This window comes from Azolla caroliniana, unplaced genomic scaffold, assembly GCF_043228905.1.
Source record: "Azolla caroliniana isolate FFs.n. ecotype wild unplaced genomic scaffold, voAzoCaro1.0.p SCAF_21, whole genome shotgun sequence".
Taxonomy (NCBI): Eukaryota; Viridiplantae; Streptophyta; class Polypodiopsida; order Salviniales; family Salviniaceae; genus Azolla; species Azolla caroliniana.
The window spans coordinates 5770697-5783484 of record NW_028230456.1 but is presented as its reverse complement, the minus strand read 5'-3'; the positions used below and the strand labels follow the sequence as shown (position 1 = coordinate 5783484).

The window sequence follows — 12788 nt, the reverse complement described above, 5'->3', positions numbered from 1 at the left end:
CTCGATGATTTCTTATTGCACATGGCAAAGTTTTTCCAAACATAACCCTAGGCCATGCTTTCTTGTATTGTTTATAAAGAAGGGGGAATCACAAATGCCAAATGTCCAAACCTAACCCTAACCCATGCTTTGTTGTAATATTTATAGAAAAGGGAATCAAGAATGCAAATATTTATTGAGGCACTATATCCATTCCATTCCAAAGTCTCGTTAGTGACGAGAATTCAAGTTAACGAGGAACAAGGAAGGTCGAACATACTTTTGATACTTTGTTCGTGACAAAAGAAACCCAATGCCACATTCAATAATACACCTCAAAATCAAATCATCTACTCCCCACTCTTTTGTTTGCTATGTTGGTGTACACAGTGTTAGGAGTCAACAACGGTTTGGGAGTTTTCAAACTTGAACCAAAGCAACTCCTAATATAGGTTAAGGCTTAACCGGTGTAGGAGCCAATTTAGTCAAACCAATTGGCCTTAACTGGTTTACCCCAAAACGGTTCAGTTTGGCTTGAACCATCCCAAACCAGTTAAGGAAGTTCAAGCTTAAAACGAACTGAACCAAACCACTAAACTGCCAAATCATTTAAAAACAATTGAATGGCTCGGTTCAAGCTTGAGCCAGGCCGTTGCCGACTCCTACTACACACACTTTTTTTGTGACTACACTTCATACAATCCTAGCTTGTAATTCATCCAAGTTATTAGACGAATCACTAAACCCTACTCCTAATCACTCCAGTTTCACCAAACCAACGTTATTTGGCATGGGGATGAGTCACAACAAAGCTTTTCCAAGGACATGTTTATCTGTATAGCTAAAAACGCTGTCTTATCATGTCATAATATAGAGGTGGTTAGCCTCAAGAAACAGGGTGTCAATATTGTGGCAATAGTTTAGACATATGCCAGGATATCATAGAATATGAGCCTACAACGTTTATCACGTCATAATATAGAGGTGGTTAGCCACAAGAAATAGGGTGCCAATAGTTTAGACATTTGTCAGGATATAATAGAATATGTACATATGTACATATATATGTATATATATATATATATATATGTATATATATATATATATATACACATGTAGAATATGTTAGCATATTCTTGAAGTTTTTGAAAGCCCTGGGGGATATATTCTGGTGGTGTCTGATAACTTTAATATCGTGTCGAAACGCGTGTCGGGGGGAAGGCATCGGAATGTCCGAGGGGCGGGATAGGTGTGAACACAGCAGGGCGACCATATTATTAGTTCCTGCCTTTCTACAGAGGAATCAAAATTCAGAAGAGAAACAAGCAAGCATGGTGATCATAGAGCCTGCTGCTCTAGAAGAGCACCCAAAACCAGAAGAAGATGAAGGAATTAAGAAGACAAGCAACTGCTCCGATGCAAGCAAGAGCCGTGAGCCTGGTATTTCAGTTGGAGGAGACAGAGGAGATCCAGATATTGTTGGACATAGAAAACAAGAGGATGATGATTGGGAGACTGCGAGTGAAGGCGATGGAGACGATGAAGGCGATGGTGCCAAGCCTTCTCGGGGTTCGAAGCTGCAAGAAAGCTTCGAAGACGCCATGACCGAAGAGGAACAAACACAGGTAAGAGCTCATCAACTGAAATAACTGATCGAAGTTGGAACCAATGTGTCCATATACATGGCCATGTATGTATGATGCACATATGTGCATACGCATATGCACACCCATAACTATTTGCATGTTCAAATTAACAAAGGTTAAGCTTTTTGTCAGCTGTTTCCTGTTCTATTTCTTTTCCTCTTAGAGGGCGTTGTCGCAAGCAAATGCCTCTAAATCTGAAGGGAACCAATTATATGCGGCTGGAAAATATGATGAAGCATTGGTATGTTATAAGACTGTGTTGGAGGTTGCTCCCGAGGAGGAAAGCAGTAAAGAGATTCGTTCAATGTGTTATTCCAACTCTGCTATGTGTTATTTGCAACTGGTAAATCTTTCTTATCTGAATGCATATTTTTTGTGGATTAGTTTCGATTGTAATAAAGTGTTATAGTAATGTCTTCAAAAGACATCACATTCCAGAGAGATGATGATGGTAAATGAGAGTTTTTATTCTCATCTGTGGAGGTCAAATATGATCAATGGTACCAAAAGTGAAACATTTTTACATTGATGCGAGGAATTGAGTTGTGACTCTTGATGTTCAAGGAATTTACTAATATAGATAGATAGATATATTTTGAAGGTCTATGGGAGAATGATTACGATCTGTAAGATGGGGTGTAACCCATGGTTTATTAGGGTTGAGAGAGAGATTTTATTATTGCCCGTTGGAATCCAAATATGGAACCACAGGAATTGTGTTGTTGCCCGTTGGAGAGAGAGAGAGAGAGAGAGAGAGAGAGAGAGAGAGAGAGAGAGAGAGAGAGAGAGAGAGAGAGAGAGAGATTTTATTATTGCCCATTGGAGTCCAAATATGTAACCACTGGAATTGTATTATTGCTCATTGGAGTCCATCAAGTAAACTGATCGAATGGACCTAAAGCAGAGAAGCTGCATGATAGATGAATTGGAGGAGAAAGAAAGAAGAAGAAAGATATATTAATGTCTTTTAAGAGGCCAAAATGGTCTATAAGACCAAACAAGAGATTGCATCTTAAGTGTTGTCTCGTCTTTGAGAACAACAATTCAAAATAGAATAACTATTACTCAGTAAATATAGAAGTAAATAAGATAAAAACAAATGAGGGAATCTGGATTTTGGCACATGTGAGATTCTCAAGTTAGATATATTGTAACTTTTGTCTTCGGAAGATCTCTCTAGCATAGGTCGATCTAGAATGGAGAGGTCTCCAAAGTGAGGGAAGTAGCTGCGATGGTGGGAGATAATGGCCTTTATCTGTCGATGATAAGGGTGTTGCGGACGTGTCCATGGGGCCGGGGCCTACGTGCACGACAAATTGTTGTTACCCGATCTATTGTAACCCCTTTGTTATGTCTTGGTCGGGAGTCCATTTGTGTATCCCTTGATTGGCTCGTAGCATTAGTAGGAGTGATGGGGCTAAAGAAAGTTGTGATTGTTCTTTGTGGATGAGCTTGTGTGGCTGTATTCTTCAACAACTTTTCCCGATGTCTCTTCAGCTCTAGCAAGAAAAATCCTAGGCACCGTTGGTCCTCATTCTATTACCATGCGTAGTGGGCCAAAGTATTGTTTAAAGAGCCAATGGTATCTCCCTCTTATTTCATAAAAGACACTACAGTGACAAACATAGTGTTCTTGGATTCCACTCCTTGATTACACAATTGGCAAATTCTTTCTTCTAGAGGTATTCGTGTATATCTGCCTTCCTCAATCTGTAACTGATGTAATGAAGTTCGCAGTTGCCCTATCACATTGCGCTGCGCATAGGATAGATGTATGTCCATATAAGGTGGCCTGATGATGAATCCATCCTTTGATGTGTGTGTAAGAAGTGTGTCTTATAGTGGGCCATCTTCGTACCGAGTGAAATTTTGGGGCTGATCCATGTTATCTTGTTTTCCAAGTTAATAATATCAGTTCGGATCACTCTATTGTTTTCCACTTTGGTCATATTTAGATGGGGAGAGTCCAAGCTATATTGGAATGGGGGTAGTGCTTCATACTCATGCCATGTGACTCGAACCATTCCTGCATTTCAGCATACCAACAATGAATGTCTCCATTTTCAGCCAGTTGTCTTCATGACATAAGTGCCACCCTTGGGTACCTTTGTTTCGGGAGCTCCCAAAGGCGTTGGATACATGTCATTGATTGGAACAATGCCACGGTGATTATAGGTGCTGATCCCATCTCTGCTTAGATTATATCATGGGGCACCGATGCTTTGCTCCTGATCATGCAGGCAATCATTGACACTAGTGGTCTCTCTAAATCTTTCCAATGATTCACCTTGTTAAGACTCGGTCCCCACGTTTCTACTCCATAGAGAAGAGTTGGTGTGACAAGTGTATCAAATAACCACAACTTCGTTTGTGGCTCTTGGAACTGCAAATGTGCACATTGCCTCTCGAGAGCACCAAGGGTTGTATATCCACGAGAAAGTGAGGCACAAGCAGCCTCCTGTACAGAGAACCTAGGCCTTGTAAATGTTACTCCTAGTATGTGTAGGAGCATGTCTATTCCACCTTTTCCTCGCCCAAGAAGAATTTTGGTTCTGATCTGGTTACCCATGCTTGAGTGGTGTTGAACACCATCACTTTAGTTTTATCCATGTTTATTGACAAACCTTTGTCAGTACAAAATAGTTTTAACTCATTGAGATCTTCTTTGAGGCGAATGGAAATATAAAATCTGAAATGGAAACTAAGCTAGTTGATGATTTCACGAATTTGAACTTCCATGAGTTTTGTTCTATGATCAGATATAGAAATTTGGCGGCTCAGCTTGACTTGGGGATCCTTGACCCAAGCATCTTGGCTCCAAGTCGATTGAAAAGAGCAAAGCTTGAGCTGAGCTGAGCTGACCAAGCCTAAGCTGCTTGAACTGAAGCCATGTGGCACCGGAGTTGACTTGAGCAAATGCGTTAATGGCTTGAGTTGTGTGGGAAATGGGAATAGGAAGGAGGCAAGGGTGAGCAACTTGAGCCGTCCCCAAGCTGAGCTGGAAATCGGGGGTTGAAGTCATACTGAGCTTGCAAGCCGTGGCTGAAGCCGCTGCTTTGCCGATTCCTAATCATATACAAGCAAAGAGTATTTCTGGTGTTGTTGATGATGGTTTCATTTGTATAAGGAGTTCTTGAAAGCTAATACAACATCGTATTTTGCAACAATGCCAGATGGATTCCAAGGTGATGCGTTCTTCTATTTTTGTTATTATTGGCAACATAGGTTACACATCCACTTTTTCTGCTCGATATTCAACTGAACCCTGTTTCTTTTTTAAAGGACTCAGTAATTTTCACAATATTGAGTAATACTTTGCCTTCAATTGTACTCCAACTCAGATCTATGTTGTGTAAAGGACTAAGTAGTTTGTATATAGAGGATCCACTATATACACAACAAAGATTAGTTAGATTGTATGTGCTATGTGTGCATGTATTAGAGAGAGGGAGAGAGATAGATAGATTTTATTATCATCTTTGGAGGTAAAATAGAACTATGTAATGTATGTCAAAGTGAGTGAGAGATAGATAGAAATCAAGAAAGAAAGAAAGAAAGATTAATGTCTTTTAAGAGGCCAAAATGGCTTCTAAGACGAAATGAGAGATTATATCTTTAAATGTTCTCATCTTTGAGAACAACAAACCAAAATAAATGTAACTAAGTAAAATAGTAAATAGAAATAGAATTGAGATGCGACTAAAGAATCTTGTCATTGATACATTTAAGATTCTCAAGTCAAAACACAATGCAATTTTTGTCTTCAAAAGGTATCTAGCATAGGTTGATCCAAAATGGAAAGGTCTCCAAAGCAAGGAATGCACTTGTGATGGGAGGAGATAATGGCCTTTATCTATCGATGACAAGGGTGGTGAGATTGTGGTCCCTGAGCCCAAGGCCTATGTTCACAACAAATTGCTATTGCCCGATCTATTGTAACCCTATACAATATCCTGGTTGGGAGCCTATTTGTATAGCCCGTGATTGACTTGTAGCATGAATAGGAGTGATGGGGCTAAAGAAAGCTGCAATTGTTCTTTGTTAATGAGCTTGTGTGGCTGTGTTGTTGTCTTTCAACAACTTCTCCTTGTGTCTCTTGAATTCTAACAAGAAAAGCCCCAAGCTTGTTAGTCCTTATATTCCATTATCTTGTGTAGTGAGCTGAACTCTTGCTTAACGGGCAATGGTATCTCCCTCTTATTTCATTAGAAACAACACAATCACAAACATAGTGTTTGTTAGATTTTATTCCCTGATGACACAATTGGGATATTCTTTCTTCTAGAGGTAGTCATGCATATCTTCCTATGTCAATGTCTTAACTAATGTGAAGAAGTTCGCAATTGCTCTATCACATTGTGCAATGCATAGGAAAGATGCATGTCCATATCAGAGGGGTTGATGATGAATCCATCATTGATGTCTGTAAAAAGGGTCTTATAGTGGGCCGTCTTCCTACCAAGAGATGTTGTGGGGCTGATCCATGTTATCTACTTTTCCAACTTGATGATACTGGTTTTGATCACTCAGTTCTTTTCCACTTTGGTTATGTTTAGATGGGGACAATCCAAGCTATATTGGAGTAGAGGTAGTGCATTTATGTTTATGCTATGTGACTCGAACCATTGTTGGATTTCAGCATTTATGTTTATATTGGAGTAGGGGTAGTGCATTTATGTTTATGCTGTATGTCTTGAACCATTGTTGGATTTCAATGAATATCTCCATGTTCAACAAGTTTTTTTGATGGCATAAGTGGCAACCTTGAATACCTTCGTTTGGGGAGCCCCCAAAGCCATTGAATATTGGGGGATTCTGGTTCGGATCTTGTTACCCATGCCGTGTGGTGTTAAACATTGTCACTTAGTTTTATCTATGTGTGTTTGTAGTTCTGGAGTGCCAAAGGTCAGCACAATATCAACATATAGTAATATTGGTATGGCTATATTCACTACACATGCTCCTAGACTGCTGGATCTCTCTATGTAATGTGACCTTATCTAGAGAGAGAGAGAGAGAGAGAGAGAGAGAGAGAGAGAGAGAGAGATATTAACGTTGTCTAAGGCCAAAATTGGCCCATGAGACAAATGGTTTACAACAAAAAATGGGATATTTAGCCATTCATCAAAAGTAAAAAATAAAAATAAAAATAGAGTTTTAAGCTAAATAGTTCTAGTAAAATAACAAACATGTTATATATAAAAAACATGTACTACAATGAAAATGATGTTATACTAGGCCTAATTTCATTTCCATCCAAGTCTCTCGAAGAGAAGCGGGAGGTTAAAAGGTTTCAATGTGGGTGTGGCCCGTGGTCCCAATGTGAAAGGTACCCCAACCATAGCTTCTAGTCGACGTAGCTCATGTTCCCTTATCTTCTTAATCTTTTCCACTCCGTGTTGACTTGTTTTGAAGCTCGACATCCGAGGGTGTTTAGTTGTTCTTTGCATTTCTGCTTCCTCAAGAGAGAGGTCGAGCGGCGTAAGTGTATCCACATTCATTGTCTCCCCTTGTTCCTGAAAAATTACACTAGTTACATGTTGATGAATAGTAAAAGGGTTATGGTTAACACTTTGTAATTTATTCTCCCTATGTTGTTTTAGCTCTAAGATATACCTACCTAGTCTCTTTACATCGGGGGTATCTAATAGTTTGGAGAGGGTGGGAGAGGCTCCTAATATGTCTTGGTATTTCGTCCGTATCTCGGCATAAGTTGGGCACTTGCATGTGAAGTGATACTTATCCTCTATCTCTATGCCATAACCTACATAACCTTTCCTCTCTAGGGACTCTATTAGCCCGACCATTCTCAATCTCAAGTTGGTGAGATGATATCCTAAGTTGTCCAATGGCCACCCTTAGCATTTGATAAGAATGTATCTAGATATCTTGGTCGTGTAATAAAACCTAACTTAGAGAAGTGCAAGAAGTGTTCCTTATAGTATAAAATTTTAGATGGGAGTGGCTCTCATGGGGTGATCCATTTATATCGAGTGTAAATTTGCCATATTTCTTGGCGTATCACTTCATTATGGTCTTCATGAGAGATTAGAGTTTGATTAGTCCTGTGGTTGTACTTAAGGGGAGGTAGGTTATTAATGTCTATGCCGTTTGCAAGTAACCAACTCACCATAGCGCTATACCAAGAGCAAGTGTCTCCGGACAAATGTAGGGATCGGGATGCCTCAAAGGCTCGACGGGATATCCTATCTTGTGGTTGGCTATGTATCCGATGAATAAAAACTACCACTTGAAAAAGTGCTTCTATTAACATCCGGGGCAGACTTAACTCTGCTCTAATAATGTCATGTGGTACTATCGATTTGCTTCGGAGTTGACATGCTAACATCGTCACCAAAGGTCTCTCTAATTGCGTCCACATGAAAGATGGTAGACCTAGAGCCCATACTACTGATGCATACATGAGGGAAGGGGTCACTAATGAGTCGAAGAGTCATCCCTTAGTTTGTGGCTCTTGAAAGTATGCGTAGTGGCATTGTCTCTCTAAGAGTGAGAGGGATGCATGCCCTCCCGTTAGCCTATCTTTGGGTGCCTTGGTCATCGAGAATTTACCTGAGCGAGCACTAAAAGTGACTCCCAAGTATACATATGATCCAACTACCTCAACTAGTTTATGAGAGAGGATTAGGTGACATTTACTCCTAACTCAGGATGATGTATGAAAGATAAGGACTTGAGTTTTTGCTAGATTCACTACCAGTCCTTGTTATGTACAAAAGTCATCTATGGCATTAAGATGCTTTTGTAGGTCGTGTTCCAACTCCGAGAGCAAGACAATGTCGTCTGCGTAGAGTAAGAGACTAACTTGGGTATCCCCAATAGCTACTCCCTTGCCTCCCTTACGAGCAATAAAATCAGTGATCTCATCAATGTAGATCCCAAAAAGAGTCGGTGATAGGGGGCAACTCTGTTTTACACCAATGGTGCTCATGAAACAATCGGATAGGCCACCTTGGCATCTTACGCACCTAGAGACTTGCTCATATAGGGCATAAATGGCCCAGATCATGTCATTTGGTATCTCCAAGCTCTTAAGTCTATCAAACAACCTCTACCTAGGAACTGTGTCAAAGGCTTTGCGGAAGTCCACAAAGCAGCAATATAATTTCTTCTTACAAGCCTTCGTCTGGTCAATTAAGCACCTAAGTGTGAAGATATGGTCAATAGTGGAGAAGGCTCGTCTAAAGCCAGCCTGCTCAGGTGCTCGAAGACTTAATGTTTCCATGTAATCGTTGAGCTCCGCTTCCATTATTGCACTATATAGTTTAGCGAGCGTATGACCTATTATAATGGTCCTATATGTATTTGAGTCCATTGGGTCCCCTCCTTTATGTATAGGGGCCACTGTGTTCATGGTCCATTGTGGTGGAAAACCCTCGGCGAGGGCGCGGTTGAAGATTAGAGTGAGAAAGGGGGTTAGGCACTCTCGAGCATATATGATATGCTCGGCTCACAATCCTGTGCGGTCCATGGATTTCCTATGTTGTAATTTTTTTATCACCTTCGTGACCCTAGAGATCGTGAAAAGTGTCCCCATGGTAGGTCGAGGTGTGGAAAGTATTGGAATGGGTGGTTGGTTCGGGACATGGTAGAGTCTCTCGATATATGTGTGCCAAATATTGGGATCCTCAATGGGTGTTTGTGGTCGTGGTTCCCGTAGTCTCTTCCATGCAAGGGCGCAGTCCCTACTCATGAGCATATGGTAGAGTTCCCAATATTGAGATGCTTCCCAAGCTCGTCTTTTATGATGTGTCATCTTGTGCATCTCTTTGCGAGCCTATACTGAGGAAATAGTACCACTAAGTCACGACACTTTAAGTTGTCTATACAACTCTCTACAATCCTTATCATACCACTTGTTCTGTGGCATAGACCCTATTCTACTATGATTGTAGTGTTTCGTGTATAGGAAGCTACTAATTGCTGCTGAGTGAAGGATGTGTGCGAGTTTTGTAGTGAGGTTCTCTAAAGGCAAGGAAGAATCAAAAGAGGAGAGATGGGCTTGAACATGTCGGGAGTAGATGTCAGTGAGCTCATGCGTGAAATGTATTATGGTGTGATGGTTTGGTTGACTAGAGTTGGTGGCGTGGGAGGTGTCGCATTTTAGCAAGCTATGGTCTGCACCAATGGGGCATGGGGCCACCCGGAAGGAGTTAACCATGTGGGTAGCTTCAGGGCGTCCTATTAGGTAATCAACTGTGCTGTCCCCTACTGCATGTGGGAAACATGTGAGCTCTTCCGAGCCCGGCCACTTGGCTAAGCCATTATATATGATCATCTGGTGTCGGCTTCCAAGTTCAAGCAGATGATGGCCAAAGCTTGTGGCATCCGCACCTTGATCCTTTGATGTACGTGTTATGTCTAAGGCTAAAGGGTCGACATTCACCATTTCTAGGTTTCTATCCATCTGAAATATTGTGCATTGTCGGGATTTGGTTTCTAGAGAGGGAGAGAGAGGCAATACACAAGATTAACGGGATGATATACACTGATATTCACGAACTATGTAACTCAAGTATAAATTAATGCTAATCAACACTATATCAACTATAAAATCAACCCTAGATACAATAGAGGATTATATAGAACATTTTGTGAATCAATCTATCATAATGGGCAAGTGAGTGGCATATCTTAAGTATCTACTTCATTCACTACAAGGTATCTCCCATACATTTATTACAAGGGTTGAGCTTGATATTGCAACTGTTGGGCTGTTCACCATTAGCATGGAAGGGTTCCAATGTGGCCGAGTAAAAAATGGACTTATGTCATCATGTCCCTTTCTTTTCTTCTATGCCCACATCCAAGTGTGATTTGACTTTCCAATTTGCTAACCATTTCCGGTTGTATTGGACCTAGCTGGATGCAATAAATTTGTTTTGCTGTGGTAAGCATACGGTTTCCCATATAGCCTTGGGAAGGTTATTACTGCCCTTCCTTCTAATATGTACGTGTACTACTTGAAAGGCATAAAACTCTTACTGTCCTTTGTCTATTTCTAGAAGCGTTATGGAGTATCTGGTTCTGCTTTTAATGGTGGCATATGACTAACTTTTACATCTTCACCGTTTTATTCTGGGAGCTCAGACCTCTGTTTCATATAGTCAAGTAATGATAGACCTGACTGTAGTATCTGCATTGTAATCTCCTTTTTGTTTGCGGAGACATGCTTGGTAGGTCTCTGTGTCTTGGTCTATGGTCAATCCTTGAGGTCAGAACTCCAAATACACTCTGATAATATAGTAGTGATGAAATTGTATCCATGGGGATGAAAGTAGTATGTGTAGCGTTTGTGAATCCACTGTCCGTTGTAGCTTCCTGGGGCTCTAATAGAAAAAGTCCAAGATGTCTGTTCTCTGGGAACCTCAGAATCTCTACGAAGGTAGGCTGCGCACAGAACAGGGTAATATCTCTGGCACTGATTACTGTGAAGGCTGGAGGTCTTTGTGTTGCCATGGCATGATAAACAAATAGATTCAGTCTGCATGCACTCTCACTGAAGGTATCGAGTGTCTTTGTATATGAAGTCCATCTAAACCTAATCATGTGCTCACCAATGAGATGGGCAATAGTGCCTCCAATAGTTCTCTCGGCTTGCCTTGGTCACTCTGTCTCTTCTTCTTTATGAAAATGAAATAAAAACAGACAAAGCAATGACTAACTTTAAGTTGCTGTATTTTTCAGAGCCAGTACAAAGAAGCAGTAGAGCAAAGTACAAAGGCTTTGGAACTTAACCCAGCTTATGTCAAAGCCTTAGTAAGGAGAGCTCAAGCACATGAAAAGTTAGATCAACTTGATGAGGCTTTGACAGGTTTGCAAACAACTTTATTCTTGGAGTTATTCCTATTCTTATCCTCACATGTTTTGCGATTGTGTTCATTTTATATCCTACTTATTGGTATCAAGGAGTACTATAGAAGTTGCATATAAGATAATTGTGTTATTTTCATATCCATCATTGTTGAATACAACCTATGCGTACAGCTCTGAAATAAGAATAGAGATGGTTTGATTATTGGGTTTCTAAAAGAATTCACTGTTTTGCAGATTATAAGAAGGTAGTGGAGTTGAATCCAGGAAACCAGCAAGCTATTGCGAGTGCAAGGAGGCTTGAACCCATTGTAGCAGAAAGAAGAGAAAAGCTCAAAGAGGAAATGCTTGGTAGGTCTGCATGGTTAATTGATTTTGTATTTTTGTTCATTGATGTGATTTTTAAAATACCTTATCACTGCAAGAATGCGTGTTCTCATTTCCTTTCTGTTGATTGAGACACACAATCCTAATTAGGTCTTCCTGGCATAATGTTGCAAGAAGGATGTGTACTTGTTCATTGTGATTTCTTTGTTTTATGATGCCTAGTATTAATCAAAGTATATACATTCATGTCCCATATAAATCTGTGTATTTTTTGTATATTTTTCTTTGTTTCAATTAGCGAGCCATCTGCTGCTTTATTTTTTTGCATGTACACTTTCTTGTGCTCTAAGTAGAATTTCTTATGCTTTTTCTGTTTTTATTTATTTATTTATTCTTGTGCTCATTGTTTGGGACTCCAATCAATGACCTAAGCTTTACAAATAAACTAATAAACAGGTCACAGCCAATAGAGTTGCTAATTTTCAGTCCAAATCCTAAACTTGACAACCAATATAACTGTCTAATAGTTCGATTCACCACATGCAAACCTAACCTTTGTTTTCCTGTTCAATAAATCAAACACAGTGATTGTATGGGTTCTTGATGATATACAGTTTTTGGTCTTCTCATTGTCATTGTTTTGTTTTACTATACAGGAAAACTGAAAGATCTTGGAAACTCAGTTTTAGGGCGATTTGGCATGAGTGTGGACAATTTTAAGGCCGTAAAGGATCCAAACACTGGATCATACTCAATTTCTTTCCAAAAATGACCTATATAAGCAGCACCCCAAATCAACTTGTGATGAGCGTGCATTAATTCTTGTTTTCACTTGAAAAAGATTCATTGCATTAGAAATGTATAATTTTAGATAATGGATCCATATTTTCAATCAAAAGTGACCACGAAGTATATATGCTTTTCTTTTTCTTTTTTTGGATATGTCACACACCTACCTAGTTTGTACGGACATTAACTTTATTTTAGAGTTGGACATTTAGT

The 12788-nt window shown here is 39.9% G+C and overlaps 1 protein-coding gene across 1 annotated transcript; it reads left to right on the top strand.

The window, feature by feature from the left end:
• Positions 1–1288: 1288 nt before the first annotated feature.
• Positions 1289–12700, top strand: TPR1 (Tetratricopeptide repeat (TPR)-like superfamily protein). Its single transcript, XM_087336570.1, has 5 exons — positions 1289–1604; positions 1789–1968; positions 11334–11460; positions 11697–11810; positions 12443–12700. Exons 1-5 carry the CDS (start codon positions 1311–1313, stop codon positions 12556–12558), a joined length of 831 nt encoding a protein of 276 aa, XP_087192696.1. The 5' UTR covers positions 1289–1310; the 3' UTR covers positions 12559–12700.
• The last annotated feature ends 88 nt before the right edge of the window (positions 12701–12788 follow it).

What these genes read in the sequence shown, in the direction of transcription:
- TPR1 (XM_087336570.1), top strand. Translation starts at nt 1,311, where the DNA reads ATGGTGATCATAGAGCCTGCTGCTCTAGAAGAGCACCCAAAACCAGAA. An exon ending in CCGAAGAGGAACAAACACAG is followed by an intron (nt 1,605 to 1,788) that starts GTAAGAGCTCAT and finishes TTTTCCTCTTAG; the next exon opens with AGGGCGTTGTCGCAAGCAAA. An exon ending in ACTTGATGAGGCTTTGACAG is followed by an intron (nt 11,461 to 11,696) that starts GTTTGCAAACAA and finishes ACTGTTTTGCAG; the next exon opens with ATTATAAGAAGGTAGTGGAG.